Source organism: Poecilia formosa, unplaced genomic scaffold (assembly GCF_000485575.1).
Source record: "Poecilia formosa unplaced genomic scaffold, Poecilia_formosa-5.1.2 Scaffold221, whole genome shotgun sequence".
NCBI classification, from domain to species: domain Eukaryota; kingdom Metazoa; phylum Chordata; class Actinopteri; order Cyprinodontiformes; family Poeciliidae; genus Poecilia; species Poecilia formosa.
In genome coordinates, this window is record NW_006800160.1 from 427,565 (window position 1) to 445,682 (window position 18,118).

The 18,118-nt window shown below is 37.6% G+C and overlaps 1 protein-coding gene across 3 annotated transcripts in view; it reads left to right on the forward strand.

Moving 5' to 3' along the window:
• aff2 (AF4/FMR2 family, member 2) overlaps positions 1–18,118 on the forward strand; it is a 167,044-nt gene that overhangs the window by 19,418 nt on the left and 129,508 nt on the right. The window contains exon 1 of one of the 3 annotated variants that reach the window (XM_016679804.1): positions 3,617–3,958. The exons of the other annotated variants lie outside the window; for them this stretch is intronic. Within the exon in view, the coding sequence (XP_016535290.1) occupies positions 3,909–3,958 (50 nt within the window). The 5' untranslated portion in view covers positions 3,617–3,908. Of the gene's footprint in view, positions 1–3,616; positions 3,959–18,118 lie in introns of those variants that run through there. 3 annotated transcript variants of the gene reach the window in all.

An 18,118-nucleotide genomic window follows, 5' to 3' on the forward strand; every position in this document is an offset into this window, starting at 1 on the left:
TCCTGAATGTCATATTACTATATTAAACTTTGGTCACCGCGTTGTCCCATGTATGCGACACCTCAGTCAACACCTCCACACAATAATTCAGCATAACGCAGATCACCGTTATTTGGCTTTCCAGAATATTTATGCAGTTGTTTTTCTTCCATCCCTTCCCATCTTTCTGCTTTGATACAATCTGATCTGAGGAGTCTACAGACAATTCACTTGACCTTACCTCTGAGTTTCTTCTCTGACATGCTTTGTCAACTGCCAGACCTGACATACAGATGAGTCCTTTCTGTTCCCAAATCATGTTCAATCAACTGAATTGAATACATGTAGACTACAACCAAGCATGTCAGCTCTTTATTACATGTCATGCTGAAGGGCGTGAATAGTTTTGTACATGCAATTTGTTTTTAATAAATCAAATAAATCAAACATTAATGTCACTTTGTCACAATGGGGATGAAATAACAAAGTGAGGTAAAGGTGAAGCGATGGAAATATCCCTGCAAATGTTAGCTAACTCATTTACTCGTCTGTAGCTAATTGCTAATTTTCTGAATAGTGGATCAGTTTAGGTTAAAACCGCATGTGTGTTGTATTACTTGACCTTGTTTCGCTAAGCATTAATTCATAACACATATATAGATTGGAGAACACTTAGGAACCACTCCTACTGTTCACAGCTTAGTCACAATGGACTGACAAAAGCTTAAAGCACTCCCAGCAGGGCTTTATGATTCCCTTTTTGTGTGTGTGTGTGTGTGTGTGTGTGTGTGTGTGCGTGCGTGCGTGCGTGCGTGCGTGCGTGCACATGTGTTTGTGTGTGTGTGTGTGTATGAGACAGCAGCACATGTTAGAGACTGAGAAAAAGGAAAAGAGATGGCGGTTTAGCCTCACTAGGCAGTAGATTAAACATTGAATTTTGAATTAAACAGAAGTAATAAAAGTGAATCTGCAAAGCGGGTTGGGGGGAGATGGAGGAAGTGAGAGCAGGACTGAGGCAGGAGAGGGCTAATGACGTGGCTCTGCTAGTGGAGGCCAATTTACTGCGAGGTTTCGAAAAGGTCATCTCCTACACGGAGGCCTGTCTGTGACAAATTACATTATTTACATCGGGGTGGAAGGAGGCAGCGAGACAGAGGAGCATGGAGAGAGCTAAAAGATGACAGAGGAGAGGAGTGTTTGTAATTGGTCTGTGGAGTTAATACACAAACACAAAAGGCCTTTTGGCAGGCACACAAGAAGATACCTAAGACAAATTACAATGTATTGGATTTTTGACATGAAACCTGCTGTGCTTCACTGTATGTCATAAAAAAAGTCAAACCATTACACGTAAGCATTTATTATAAAAATAAATGTAGATTTAGGTAGCATTGTGTTAGTTGAATGTTACGTAAGAGCTAACGTAGCTGTTTTATTAACAATAGGTACGATGAGTTTTGTATCTCTATGCAAATACTAAATGTGTAGCTTGAAGTTTCTGAGTTTTCAGAGTTTTTTGAGTTAATGTGTTACAATGGATGACTTGAAAGAAAAATCCTGGCAGATATTAGAAATGAGTCAAAACTACGAAGCTACATGGAAAACACATCCACATCCAGCACTGTATTATTGAGCTCAGGGGTTCCACAAGGATGTGTGCTCAGTCCCCTGTGGCTCCTGCTGCCGTGGTGGGCCTTGTCAACCACAACGAGACAAACTACATAAATGAGGGCAATCAGGTGGTGATGTGGTGTGTATCAAACAATCTTCAGCTACGCATTTACGTTTAATTTAAACTTAAATCTTCAGTTTAAAGATTGAAACAATAATCAATCTTTAAACTCCTTCCATCAGGGAGGAGGTAACAAAGTGTTTGTACCGGTACCACCAGACTAAGAAACTAAGAAACTTCTTCATTCTAGAGTCGATACGAATGCTGAACATTAGCTATTTTATAAAGATTTTTCTATAAACTCCTTATCATCCATGTTTTTAAATTAATTTTAGTATTTATTGTCCTTGTGATTGTCTTTTATGTTGTAGCAGTTACTGTGGGTTAGGGAGAAACATAATTTTAATTCTTCCTCTTGAACGTTCTTGAACGTATGGGACAATTGACAATAACTTTGATTTGATTTGGAATTGATAAGATTTTATTTCTAAACCTGGACCATAAACACACGACTTCATCAACAAAATAAATAAATAGATTGTCAGTACTGATGTTGGCGAGTTCACCCTTCCACTATTTTCAATTTTAGTTGTTTTGTACGAATTGTGTCAGTGTTTTTTTAACTACCTGAAGCCGTTTTGAACCCACTTTGACAACCCAAAAAAGTAATTTTCTACATCTTCTTATACTGTAAGGAAATAATACACTATGCTGTAGCTACCTTCTCTTCATACTTTGTTGTAAAGTCCAAGAGGCAGATATCTAAATGAAAATTTCATAATACAAGGTTTTCAGAAAATAATATACATATTAATTAAATCCTATTTGATATTTGTGAAAAATACTTATCTACAAAGAAAACCTTGCCAAGGTTTAAACGTATGAGAGTGAAATGGGTTGTGTACAGGGTCAAACTGTAGGTAGGAAGGGTCCAAATGGTAAAACTTGTGACATGAAACACACGAGTTGATCTGCTTTCAGCTCATGTGTTTGAAAAGGGTGTGTTTTATGCACATGTTGATAAATCTGGCAAACTCTTAGCCAATCAATTAGAAGGGTTTAAAGCAGAGACAGTGTATAATTAATATTAATTCAGACTAAGGGCTTGCTACTGATTACATTAAAATTAATGATACATTCAGGGAATACTATCTGAAGCTCTACTTCTCTAAAGCCCCCTGCTGATAATCGGCCAGTGGATTCTGGTTAGATGTGGGTTTGTCCAAACTGAAAGTTAGTTTTTACTGGCCCTCCTGTATTTTTCTACGGTAGCTTTCTGTTCTGGGATGAGTGGGGTGAGTACGTTTTGTGTACAAAATCCAATACAAATATTGGAAGTAAAAAATCTGAAACAGAACCTCATATGTCAATGCATAAGGTAATCAGTCAATGTGATTACCGGTACTTGATTTGTAACATGCTCCATATTTTTCCCCGAGGTAGTGGATCCGGTTCCTCTTGGAGCGGCGTGTATGTGTGTGTGCGTGCGTGCGAGTCCCTTGGGCTTTCACAGATGGGAAGCACCAAAGGGATTGATTGTAAACGCTTTCCACTTGGGGATGTGTAGAAAGATAAATATTGAGACGTAATTTTTGAGAAATGCCTTAAATTATTAAAGTATGACATTTCCTATATTCCTAAAAATGGGATAGAAAGATTTTCTCCTTTTCATTGTGTTTAAATAGGGATTAGTTTTGTGTTGTGTTTGAAATGTAGGAAGGAAAAGCTAAACTTATTTGAGGCACCGATAAATTGTGTAGAAATTACGCTACCAATTTTTTCTTGGATTGGCATTCAAATGCTGAAAAATATATTAACAGGTTGACGGTACTTTTTGTCTGAATTCATCCACTAAGAGCCTGTTATGTTTTTCAGTCGGATAATAGTCAGATAAATCCTAAGAATGTACTCTTACCCCAGATATTAATTTTAATTACCGGTAAACTTTTTACTAATCATTCATTTTTAATGTTTGTTAAAAATAGGGCTGTCAACATTAACGGATGGGATGATTGCTCTAAAATGTTTAACGCGTTAATATTACGTGATGCGGGTTAATCTTATCACCTATTTTGACCCGATTACCTCTTTCCCGCGGAGGGTTACCATATTCAAAGAAGGGCGTTCCACGGTCTGGAACTGCGATCAGCAACGCAGTGAAAAGTGAAGAGTCGCAAACGCGAGTGAAAAGATGAGCGATGAGAGTCAAACTGGGGAGGACGGCGGGAAATTTCACTTTAAATAAGATAATGGACGGATGGGAGGGATGGTAAACGCCGCCATGGAAGTTTTGATAACACCAAAGTGGTATGTAACTTATGTATTGCAGCGGTTAATTGTCCTTCAGCCGAAAAGCACAACCAGTTTATAGTTAGCATTTCTAAATTAGCGTTTTTAACAAAGTCACCTTTTTTAAACTTTCATGAATATGAAACCCTGGAAAACTGAGATGTTTTGTTTGAGAAAATGAAACATTGTTTTTTTTTTTTTAAAAACATGTATTTTTACTTTTCAACCTTACAAAATGAAGCATAGTGATTAATTGTGATTAATCACAGCGCTCGATCGTGATAAATCTAATTTTTAAATCGACTGACAACACTTTGTAAAAAAAAATGCTGTCTAGTTAAATTAAATTTGCCGACTGTACTATTCTACTAAAATAGTGTAATTATCTTGATAAGCAGAGATGGATAAGGATGTTTTTGAAGTAAAGTTGCGAGAACTATTCAAAGATGAATTGGCTAGCTTAATTTAGCTAATTTAGCTAGCTAATTAGCTTGAATGAGTGCAGTTACTCTTATTTAGCGGTCCTACCACTTGTCATTGTATGAGCAAAGTATTATAAGTTGCTCTACATAATGATATATTGGTTACTTGCATTATATGGCTATGTAAGGTTAACTTAAAATAGTAATTTTATGCTGCTAGGAAGAAATTTGTGTGAGCTAATCAGTTTTAGTAAAGACTACTAAACCTGTTTAGTAAACTGAAATGACTGATTGGTGAATCTTTATTATCTCTTTCAGTGATTACATAATCAAAGACTAGTAAAAGTTTTTTGTGATGTTAAAAACAAAAAGATATATTCATTTTAATATATTTAACGAGATGTGGGTATCTGTTTGTTATATTGACAGGTGGCTGTTTATTTATATTTTATTATTTTTCACTGTGATAGCATACAGCTAACACCCCCCAAACCTCTCTTTCTGTTTAGCATTAAATGTCAGCTTAGCATTTCAGATGGCCCCTCCTTTGCTTATTTCTCCACGGGGAGAAGATCAGCTTTGCCCTCACGGCGTCACAAGTGAAGTGTGTACCCATCAAAGTTAATAAATAAGTGTGGTAATAACTTTTCATTCAAAGTTTATTATCAAAAGGCTCCCGGTCCTCATTTTCTCCTTCATTGCGCCTCCGTGTCCTCTGTCACTCCTGTTCGCCTCCAGGACGTTTATTACCTCTTTATCAACTAATTCATAATCATCCCGTCTCTCTCTCCCTCTCTCTCTCTCTGTCTGTTTTCGGTGGTGTCTCCCCCTCTCTTTCCTCTTCCTGTTAACCTTTTCCTATCTCCCTCACCCCTCTTTCCCTCTCTGCCCTCCCCCCTGCCTTCCTTCAGAGGCCCGCTAATACATTTGTTATCAACCCACTCCCTAATTAACGTGCCCCCTCTCTGTCTCAGTCAGTCCTATCTCTATTACTTTGTTGAGATGTCTTCTTTTACGCTCTCCTATTTCTTTCTTTTTTCATGCACCCCTCTCTTTCATTCTTCTGCTTCCTCTTTTTTTTTTTTCTTGAACAGATGAATTTCCAGGCGACTCCTCATCCTCACTTCTGAGGCTCTATTATCTTCAGACAGACAATTTGTCTGTCTGAAAGCCAGCAGGACATAGAGATCCATTTTCTCTTGGAGTAGTGTGCGTACATGTGTGTGTGTGTGTGTGTGCGTGTGTGTGTGCGTGCGCATCTTGATCTCTCTTAGCTTCTCCCGCTCTGTGTTTTTGTGAGTTTACTTGCTGTGACGCTACTCTGGCTGCAGTCGTAGTCCTTGGCAAGCTTCCATGCTGAGTTCAGAGGGTGTCTGTGTGATAGTCATTAGCATTTGCTTTCAGTGTTGCCCTGTAACTTTACATTCTCAGTGGAATAGCTCTGAAGGTGCTGCATGTACCCTTGGAAAAAAAAAAAAAAAGAGAGAAGGGGAGAAAATCTCATTTGTTCTGTTCTCCTGGCACTCCCAAACTCACACAGAGGTCTGTGTGTAACATTCGCTGTAGATGATTTGCTTTTACACTCCGCCGTCAGAATAAATGTTAGAAATTTGGACTTGCACCACAACTACTAAGCGTACACACACACACACACACACACACACACACACACGTTGAAAAATTCCCTGGCTTGGGGTGGTGTTAAAGGTAATGTCATCTGGAATATTGACATGCTTCTGTGTGCTTTGTACAAAGACTTCAAGTCAGAGCTAAATTTGACCATTCCCCTCTTTTTAAAGAAGAAGTTAGAATGAAGCCATTCTTAAAGTCCTGACCTTTTCTATGTATCTCGTCTGCCGGCTCATTTTGGTCTTTGGCTGCATTGTGTGAAGGTATTTTTTGCTCTAGTCTCAAAGATTTGAGACTAGAGCTGAATGTAGTGTTTGCGGGTGAAATAAATACTTCACAGAGTTGATGAAGTGCAGAGGAGTGTGGTGTTAGAGTCAGGGATACACTGCGTTCACACTGCAGGTGAAAACAACACACACCTGTTTCACTTCAGATTTGGTTGTACAAGCAGAATGTGGGCGCAGCATGAAACTTTAAGTCCATGCTCGTCCTTTAAAACGCTTGGACTTGGTTTTGCAGCTAAATTTAGATAAATGTGCTAAATTTAGTAGTAGTACAGTAGTGAAGTGTTTGTTGTATAGACTAGTATCCCTCTTTGTATTTGTGCTCTTTACAGAGCAACAGATACTGATTTGAAATTAGCTAATTAGTTTTTTTGATTAATTTGAGAAGCAGTTTTCAGTTTTTATGCTACTGTAATGTGGAACAAATTTCTAGAAAACTGCAAAACTGCTGAAACACAGAGTTCCTTTAAATGAAGGCTAAAAACCCACCTGTTTAGAGTTGACTGGAATATTTATCAATATATTTGATGCTTGATGATTTTGATGATGGTATTTGATAAAATGTAATGTTTATGGTTTTCATAATTGGTGACCGTATTTTAACTGCCTTGTTGCTGAAATGTGCTACACAAATCAACTGGACTTGGCTTCTGCCTGGGTAGCTAGGCTGCAGTCCACTGCTCAACAGAATTTCAGCTAGCAGCTAGCAAGCTGTAGGTTTAAACCAAGGTTACTTTAATAAGAGTGATAAGTGAAGCTTGTTAAGTTTCTACATCATCGGCATCCATGTTTTTTAACTATTTTTTATGGCTAGCATTATCTTTTTTGTAAAACAGGCATTTTCAGCCATCTGACCGGCAGTTTGTAGTGACAGTTAGAGAACGTGACTAGCCTTGTTACTGTGAGCTCCATACAGCTAGAAAAAAAATTAAACACATGCTGTGGCATCTTATTAAATTGATTATTAAACTGTAGGAATGGTATGATGGTATTTCAGAAACCATAGCTTTCTATAACCTTGGCATACCTTTATGCCGATAACCAATCCATGTCTAATCAGACATGTGCCATGTTAGCATTTCGATTAGCTTCTGCTATATTTGTTTAAAAAACATGTCTGTGATGATGTCTGACTCCTGCTGTTTAATATTTTGCCACTAATACTGTATGTCTGTTTACAGTGTTTTACGAGAAATGCACTAATCCTGCTTTTACTGGCAGACACCAGTTTTCTTTCCAAGCACATAGAAACACATTTGTGTAAACTTTGCATTGATTCATCAATTCAAGGTCAAAGCCATTTAGCATGAAAAGGAGGTTGCTTGATAGAGGAGATATTTTTGAACTTAACTGATAATTAAAAGATTACATGATTTATTGCTATTTGTTAACAAAATCAGATGTCTCTCAACTTTATGTGTCAAACAAAAGGTTGACAGTAACCCTGTAGGAGCTGTAGCGCTGATTTTGTTTTTCATGTGGTAACATTCTTCTCTGTTCTCCAAATGTCTGGACTAAGGAGTACGGCTGCGAGACAAAAGTCTTTTTCTTCCAAAGAAAATACCCAGACTAGGATAAGCTATAACTTTTGGGCTATTGTTGTAAAGTTGTGTTTGGCACAAAGAAGACCTGCATGTCACTTAAGTATCACAATACAAGGACTTTATATTACTCGATATCAATAATTATAGATGAGTTTGACCTTTCCTCTTTTATATACAATTTCCTTTGAGCTGCTGTATTTAATTTGTCTGTTTACTCCACGCTGTTTACTTTTTTATATCTTTAAGCAGTGATGGGACACGGTGGCAAAACATGAAACTGCTTCCACATACTCTGGCGCACTGTGTGTATTTTACGGACCGCACACTGTCCGCAGGTGGTTGAGATTTCATATTTAACCGCACTGATTGCCTACATACGTCTTGACAAATTCCTTAATTTCCCACAATCAGAATGGAAATTAGTGAGTTTGATGAGCTAGTTGGGCGCCAAGACCCGTTTCTTCTTCACCGGTGCAGCAGAGCACGGAAGTCACGCTAGGCTTTCATGTGACTAGTTGCTTTAAATCTCAACATTTTCACCTCAGTGTCATAAAAGTTTCTTACCAAACAGTTTCATGTGCGAGTCTATGCGGCAGCGAGTACGGACCTGCTGTTGTAAAAATTGGCCTTTGTTCGGGACGTGTCCGACCGACATTGAGTCTGGACGGACCTCAGAGGAGTGAAGTACGTATGCTGGGGGAAACATGAACCTGCTTCTGCGCATGTTGTACAACAAGTTATTGCTAGCTAACCAAAGAATGACTAAGTTAGTTGATGCCACCCACCTTTCTTAGCTGGCCTCTTAGCGTCTAAAGCCTTTCCTCCACCTTCATCCCCCAGATTGGCATTGGGTTATGGATCGGCAAATGCATATCTATTGGACTTTTTTTCTATTGACATTAATCACGTGATAGATATCGTTTTTGTTTTATTGCATAGCCATACTACGAACAGTTCTAAATATCAGTCAGTTTTGAGATGTTCCTGCTAGAGAGCTGAATCTGAAGAGGGTTTTAATTTTTCATCATTATGGTGAGCCCAAGCATTCATCCAAATCAGCAAAAGAATGGCTTCGCCAGAAGAAAATTAAGGTTCTTTTTAAATTATTGAGCTTAAAGCAGAACTAGAAAAAAAAATCAGAGTGAAATTGGCAGTGGACAATCTGATTGATTTGGAGAATCTTTGTGAGGTAGAATGGGAAAACATTGTGAAGTCAAGATATGAGATGCTGATTGACTCCATTTAAAGAAGACTGAATGCTGAAAGAGTGCACACTTGTACAAACAGTACATTCCAGACTTTTTTTAAAATATACATTTACCCAATAAAGATTAGTTTTTGTTTCCGTGGCATTTTTCAAGATGAACGTCACAGAAAAGGTGGAAAACATTCAGAAATGATTTATTATGGTCTCAAAAGTGTGTACACTGCTGCTTAATGTCCAGGTTGCAGAAACTTGAACATTGAGAGTCACAGTAGAAGTAACTTTAACAATTCTCTTGTCACCTTTTGCCTGAAATGCTGCGTTATGTTCCCAGCTCCTTAATGACCCTTCTTCCTCCTCTGTTAGCTCAACGGGTCAAAAAGAAGGTAGAGTGTAAGGAAGCTATTTATTGTACTACATATCAACCCAAAAAGGTCACAATGTAGGCATTATGCAAATGCCTTTTACCTCCAACACAGCACAGCATTTTGCGAGAACAAAAAGTTTGACTAAAGTAGCGGGAAGGAAAAAGTTTGCAGTCGCCTCCTAAATATTCCCCCCCCCCTCCCCCTTACCTTCTGACAACCTGTGATTGAGAAGAAAAGCTCTTTGAAACCCGAGGAATAGGTTTCAGGTAATCAAAGAAATCCTGCACCTTCCAGTGAGTGACAGACGCAACCCAGCTAAGATGTCAAGGTTGTCAAGGCTCATAGCAAGTTAAAGTTCCAACATCTATATTAGCCATATTTTAACTCTTAGATCTGAGGTTTTTTTGTGCGTATTTTGGATACGCAAAGGAGCAGACTTGTGTGATTTCCAGTGACATTTTGTTATCAAGAGTGCATAATTGTTTCTACGCCGCTGCTTAACACTGTAAGGACGCAAATTAAACTGGGTGTGCCTCATTAACCTGTAGATGGATAGCAGCGGTTTGGTGAGGACAGACTGCATGCTGCAACCCTTCACATTGCCCAACCAGCCGGTGGAGAAAATGGCTAACAGGGAGCTTCAGTCAATGCTCTAAGTATGTGTGTGTCTGATTGGTGCCTGACGATGTGTGCCTTTGTAAATGTGTCGGTGCGTGTGCATCGGGTAGGCGCGCTCAGGCCGTGTAAATGCATATCGATTCTGAGGTGTTGTTTTGTGCAACGGAAGGTCTGCTGGGTTGCGGTTTAATTAAGTTTGGCTTACACATATAAATGATGACAGATGAAGTCAGCTGGAGCTTGTTTCAGTGGGCTGATTTAAGAAAAATTTTTTATTTTTCTTTTCAAATGGAGGACACTTATTTTTTATTTTTTTTTGGCTGTCAGGAGCGATATCTGACGGCTTTAGGGAGCGCACGATCGGTTCCTTATTCCCAGTTCGTTGATCTTCACAGGAGCACTTAAACTCAGCAGAGATAAGACGGCGAGACAGGCAGGTCTGTGTCAAAATGAACACAACAGTTCACAGAGGGCTTGTGTTTGACAGAGACTTACCCGCTTTATCCTCATACACTCATCCAAACACACACTCAGATGGTCTGTTCATATTTACCGTTGTTCGTAATCCAGCGTCTCTTCACCGCTGTTTATCTTTCTGATCATCTCCTCCATTTTGTTTGATGTGTCTTCACATTTTTGGAAAAACTTTTGCTTCGTATTATTTGCTTTTGTCAGAAACAGTTTGCGGCTCTGAGGTAGTATGGCGAGTTATGATTTGGTTCAAAATGCAAAACAATTAGCCACTTCTTAACAAAGATGCCATAAAAATGTATAATTACCACTTAACTAGGAAAGAGAATGCATGTATGTGAGTAATTTTAAGGCTTATTTAGGACATGTTTTGTTTTTTATACTTCGTCATCTTAAGTTTAATATAATAATGCCAAACAATGCCCCAGCAGCACCTTCCTATAGATTTGACCCTGTAATGATTTCAGTGATAGGCAACACTACCTGAGGAGTTAGTTGTGCTAACTCTAAAGTACTAATCATGCATATTAGCTCCACTAATGCTAGAGCGCTCAATTTAACCATGTTGCAACACCTACACGTGTTCCAGCATAAAATATCGCCCTCAACAGGATGTAATTTGATATTGCACACATACCTGTACGGTTGCACTTTAGGAAGTGACTCTTTGGAACAAACCATTCACTAGTTTTTTTCTGTTTTTTAGTTGTTGAGTAATGTTAACTCTGTTGATGATTTTACCTAATTAAGTAGGACTTTGGTCAGAAAGCACACATGTGTAGATACAGCGATGCGTTCTGGGTACAGAATGAATCTAATATACTGAACTGCATCACGGGTGGCAAAGAGCACAAATAAAAATGTCTGTCTACTTGAAGAATTGTTAAGTCAATAACCAATACTCAAACACACTCAGCTTTATCCTTTACACTCAAACACACTCAGATGTCGAACTTTCTTCAACTGAATGTTTACAAAATAGCCTGGTAAACTAGAGCTTTAGAATTTATATGGAAAGATGAATTTAGGAGAAGTTAGACGTTCTTAGATTTAGCAAAAATTTGAAAAAATAGCTCTGTTATTATTGCATTTCACATGTCATGAATTCTATACATCAGTGCAACTCTTACAGGCAGTAGTTCAAATGTTAAATCACTACAATAACCAATCTCATTCAACATTATGCAAATGTTTTGTCTGCGCTGATGAAGCGTCACTTACTTCCAGGATATAAACTGAACTACTTGGATGCACTCAGGGAGCATTGCAATTTCATTTTGAGACGGTTTTAAATGTGGGGAAAAAAAGTATGACATGATGGTGATGTCACAGAAAAAAACAACACGCCTCATGCAGTTGAACACGTTTAATTTCACACCTTTGAGCCCAACGCACACGGAGAGCATCAGAAGCTAGACGTATTTTAATGACACGTTTCAAACAGGATTTGATGTTCCACAGAATCCACTTAATTTTCTGACATTTAGACCTGCGTGACACATTTTTCAATATGTCAGTACAAATGACAAGCTAGGAAACGGTGTGACAGCATCAACGGGATTTTTATGTCTTCAGACATGTGGTTTTATGTGGTGAAAGTTTTTGCCAGGCTCTGTGGGTGGATGACTGAGGAACAACAAATACGAGAGAATTGTAAGGGTAATAAAAGCAATTAAGTCTGGGATCCTGAAGGGCTTGAGCCTCGCGTAATAGACAGAAACCAGGTCAAATCGCTGATATTACTGTAAATAACAAACATAAACACAAAGCCCAACACAGACACTACCTCCCACCACTTCTCCACACACACACACACACACATAATTCCCGCCGTGTCTCCATACGCTCTTAATTCAATCCTCTCTGCTTTGCTCTTTATCTCCCGTTACTCTGTTCATTAGTCTGCCTTATTCTTTCTCTCACAGGTTTTCTTCTATCACTCTTGTTCTCTCAGTCTAATCGCCGTGTTATCAGAGCAAATCCGTCAGACTGGAGTCTTTTGGCTTCATGGGGATTTGTAATATTTTTCTCATTTATTTTATTATGTCGTGCTTTGGTGATTGTAGTCAGAGGCAGCGTTAGGCGGGTTTTTTTTTGTATTTCTACAGAGTAAAAAGAGGGCTCTGTTATGTTACATGGTGTCAGAGTTGCGCATCAATTTCTTCTCTTGTTGAATTAATAAAGCAGCTGGTTAGATACTTATGTTTTCTGCATCTTAATCAAGTTTTCGTATGTTTCAGTGCTGTTGCACTGGTATTTTTAGCAAATACCTTGACGTTCTTTTTTTTCACATTACAACCACAGACATCTATGTATTTTATCAGTACTTAGTGGGGTAAGCCAGCACAAAGTAGTGGATAATTGTGGATGTTGTATATTTGAAATAAACGGCAGAGGGGTCCAACATAAAACCGAATGTGGGAGAGCGAGCAGTTGGTGTTACACAGCTCCGCAGCTAAACAGGAAGTATCATCTAATTCAAAACAAATTAAAGATTTTACAGAACTAACAATGAAAACTCCAGTTAGCTTTCTTACAGACAGATTAGAGTCTTAGCAGAACTGCTAGAGATTTTTTTTTTAATCCAGCATCTTCCTCAACAGCCATATTTTTTTTTGATGGATTTATCAGAAAACCTAAACCAAGCTGTAGTCCACCACACTTTGTGATGTCTGACTTCCTGTTGTGGCAGTCTGTATGAACATTTGATGTGCCTTTGTACAAATTTGTTTCCTTCCTATAAGCTTGTAGGTTTTGTTCTTCTTTTTACTGTATTTCAAATACCAACTCATTCGATAAATTAGAATATTATTGAAAAATTAATTTATTTTAGAAACTTTATGATTAACTGAAACACATTATATAAATTAATTACACAGACATGTGTATCTTTTAACACCTCTATTTTTATTAATTATAATCCATTTTGCCTTCAGTTAATGAAAACATGACATTTAAAATGAAATATTACATCAAACCAATGGAGAAAAAAACCTGTTTTTATAAACAGAAATGTGGGCTTAGTGAAAAGTGTTTATCTGCTTAAAGGTGATTTTTAAAAGATACTTTTCAATTCTAATTTATTGAATATAATCAGAGTCTTCTGTTCTCAGTAACAGCTTCAACACTAAAGAGTGTAAACCTGTCATTGCTCATCTATGGTGCGTTCACTGGTTGTTTTAAAAAGACTGATGTATCATGAATCAGGGCTGGCTAGTACAAAATCTCTCGATTTCCGCCGTCAAGTTGCCTTGTGGTCAAGACTCCACTGGAGAAGAGGATTTTCATATGAGTGGGTTTTATGCTAGTGAAATAAATGTTAAAAGAAACAAAAAAGGGTTACATCCAGTTTATATATCTATTTGGTTTTTTTTTTAAGCACATTAATTGCTGAAAGTGGATGCTGTTGTTCTTTAGTTCCTTATTGTTGATTTTGGATTTAAATCATATCATATTTAGATGTCTAACTTTTAAATCTGAGAGATATGGAGATCATGTTTATTTTAAACTATACAGTTAGGAGTTTGTATTTATTGTATCGCTTATCATCGTGATAAATTTGATTTATCGTTGTCACGCTAAATTTCAATTAATGCCGCTTAAAATCTTGCAAAACTGTCCATACTGTTTTGATTTTTAACTTTACTATTTTTTTCCACAGTTTTGCTGATTTTTATTGAGAACATCAATAAGTATGAATAAATTTCAAAATATGATCTAATGCAGTTACTGTGATACAAATCTCACTTCTTTATGTGACTGGTGACCTAAAGAAATGCATTACGATTTTTTTATTTTTTAAAAGAGCAGCATTTGTGTTTGCAGAGCTGTGATTGCCTGAGGTTACCTAAAAAAGAAGCAATAAATAGTTCCCATCCTCATTTTATTGTTCTCATGATAAAAGTAAAGTATTGTGATAAAACCTTAAGTCCATATCACCCACCCTGTAAATACAGTAACTGATCACTACGTCTCAAACCTCCACCCTCTTATTTATTTTTTCCATTGTTATTTAATACCGGACCTGTCCGTGTTGCCGTGTCAACGCCACGAGCCCGCCTCGCGCCTGCGAAGGGCTCACAGCCCGAAAACACATTCCAGGTTCCCCAGCTGAAGCTTTTTCTCACCGACAGAACACAAAGTCCTTGTCTGTCTGAATCTGCAGGAGAACAAAGCTTCTTAAGACATCATATCCCCGGCGCAGCGGCCAGGTACGTGGGTGGCCTTGATGGTCTGCCATGCAGGAAGGGATGACCTAGAAAACAACAACTGTTCTGTCAGGCCTGCTTTTCCTGGAACCCCACAGATGCAGAGGAGCAGGCGGAGACAAAGGAAGACAATACAGAGGACGAATAGCCGCTTACCCCCTCTGACATTTATCATTTCACGTGTTTGGCCGTGGCGTACAGCAGACCTGGGTTTGCTTTCTGCTTTTGATTCAACGACGTAAAGCAGGAACTTTTATTTATCATTTGTTGTTATGTAACACATATAGTGTGCATTGCCAAGGAGTTGGTAATTATTCTGATGCTCTATGACCGGTTGTTATTTACAATTGTCATTATTGTTATTATGGGTCTGTAAATTTCTTGTCTTCTTCGAAGATGCAGGTTGTAATCATTTGGTTTATGTAGTACAAGTTATTTCTTGGTTCTTTAGCACAGTATTCTGAACAGTCATATGGGTACCATAACATGGTTCTAATTACAAATTTTTGATAATTAATTATTGAGTCGATCAGTGATATTAGATTGAGATGAGTTTATGTTCACCTCGTCTCAAACAGAAAAGTAGTGGTAAGCTAATTACTTTGTTTTTTCTTGTCCTACTGCTTTTAAAAACCTGTTTGAAATACAAAAAAAAAGAAATGAAATGTAAAATAATTTGCATTGCTTGGTTTGTCTCGCTGGAATATTCCCATTCCTGCGTCTGGTGGTGGTAATAACTGACGGGAGATATTAAAGCAGGTTTCTGTCGTGGCGTCGCATCTCTTCAGCAGAAGCAGCGGCTCATCTTTATGCAGCGCGTTTCGCCTGCAGGAGCTCGTGAGGGCAGCGCGGAAAGTCCTCGCTGATGAGAGGCATTATGACAGATGGATTCAGGGGCAAAGGTGGCCAAACAGAAGCTCCACTATTCCGAGAGTAAACTATACAACACCGGCCTCGTAATGGCACATCCCTGGTGCTACCTGCCGGGGTTAGCAGGTATTGAGTGTGTGAGAGCCGAGCGCTGTGAAACGAGGACAATCTGGAAAAATAGGCATAAAAATTCTAATAATAACAATGAAAATCCAAATAAAAATATTTTGTGATACATCGTCTCAAGGTGACGCTGTCACTGTTTCTTAAAATGTAATATTAGGACCACACTGAGAAAGTAAAAAAAAAACTTTATTCTGATAATAGCACGACTTTATTCTCATAATATCTTGACTTTGTTGTCATATTATTACAACTTTATTCTTGTAATATTATGACAACTCCCACATGAATTTATTCTCATAATTTTATGACTGTCTTCTCATGATTTTATTTTTTATATTTTTTCCTTAGTATGGCACTAATACTCCATTGCAGCTTCTACAGGTGGAGCTTCATCTGAAATAAAAGAACTTTGTTTACCTCAATCCATGCATTTTTTTAAGGAGCGACGTTCTCTGTTCAATTACTGGGGAAAAAAAATCTAATAGAAAATGTTTGGCCGACTTTATTGTGCAGCTAAGTAAAGAAATAAATCAAATGTAATAATGCATTTTATTTTATAAAACAAACCTGAAAAAAACAAACTTCACTATATTTCAGCTAATAGCTGATGAAGAATGTTCCGGCCACTATAAAAAAGGCTGAGATAGCATTATCTGTTTTTCTTTTCTCAGAAATCAGATTTTAGTGGAAATAAACACCTGGGAGCAATTTTTGTGAGTCACTCTTGACAAAAATGGATACATTTATTTTTCAACCTTTGGCAAAAGCCTACCTGTTAATAGATAATGTTTGGTCAGCATTACTGCGCAACAAAGTCAAGAAAATCACAGATGTGGTACAAAGTTATTTATTTTAACAGATAAATGTAAGACATATCTTCCGCTGAAAAAAAGAGTAAAATTCTGGCTTTTTTTTCTCAGAATTCTGACTTTTACCAAAGATAAGCACAAGATAAGTGAACAACTCACTTTCTGAAAGAACATGTCAATTTTAAGTGATTTTTATTTTTTTTTTAATGGTAAAGTCAGGATTGTGAGAAAAACATCAAACTTCTTTTGCTTACAGTGGACCCAAACCTCTTCCTTACTCATCTTTCCTTCAGATGGATAAAAAAAAATGTAATCACTCAAGACATCGTGAACTAAAATAACATCCCAAATGAGCACTTCAGTCTCTTTCTGTTTTTTTTTTCTTTTTCTTTTCTGAACCTTGAATTGCTTTAATAAAATAATGGTCTCCATCCACCATGTTCCAACATTCCGGTAAAGCAGGATGAAGCTCTGCCTTGGTTCATTTTTGTTTTCCAATTTTCCACCATAAAGTTTCTACTGTATTGAGGTTTGGTCCCCTCTCAGGTTATAGTCTCTAGTGAGTGCTTGTTTAAAACAAACACTGGGAAAATAAGCTGCTTTTCTTGACTCCGGTTTCTGTCCAGTTATCTTTCTCGTTTCGCACGTTTCCCAGACTCACTCCTGTTGAGTTTACTCTCCTGATGCGTTTGTGTCTTCCATAATCCTTTTCTCCTTCTCTCCCATTTTGTTTGGAATTGCTTTGTAATTTAGAGCCAGCTGCCTGAGAACAACCACCACCTTTTACAACATCCATGTTGATTTACCTTCTTGAAGGACTTTTATAGTTCTTTCCATTGTTTAAGCTTACAGCTCTCTATTGTGCGTTATATTTTATGTCACTCAGCCTGGTGAAAACAGCATGTTGAGGTCTGCAAGTTCTCTAATTTAACGGCGCACACCTTTGCATAATACGGCATTTTTGTTTCTGAGTCCACTATTTTCCCCTTTACTTCAGTGAAAAAACAGATGTGTCTTTAATGGCAGCAATGTCATTCAACTGTTTTTCCTGTTTGTGAAGTGAGAATGTTCAGCTGTTAGCTAAAATAGTTAGCTGATTTAACGTCCTTCCTCTTCCCCGTAAACATTTGTACATTTTGTTACTTTAAAACTACAAACTTCGGTGCTTTTATAAGGATTTTATAAAGCAGACCAACACAGAGTAGTGGATAGTTGTGAAAAGGATGACAAATTACACGTGGGTTTTACTTTTCAATAAATAAAACTCTGAGCAGTGTGGCATCCAGTTGCATTCACCCCACTCTACTCCCATATGCCTAAAAAAGATCCAGGGCAACAAACTGCCTTCACAAGACATCTAACTAGTAAACAGAGTCCAAATTTGGATTTTTTTTTTTTTCAAATAAAGCACTTCAAATATGAAAAAAATAAAAACACTGGAAAAGTGGAAGTGTTGACCAGATCTGAACTTTAGAAATGAACCGATTTATCTTGAAAAAACAAAAATGGAGTGAAAGAAACATACCAATCTGTTTTTTCTGTCCATTATCAATTTCTTTCTTTCTTTCTTTCTTTCTTTCTTTCTTTCTTTCTTTCTTTCTTTCTTTCTTTCTTTCTTTCTTTCT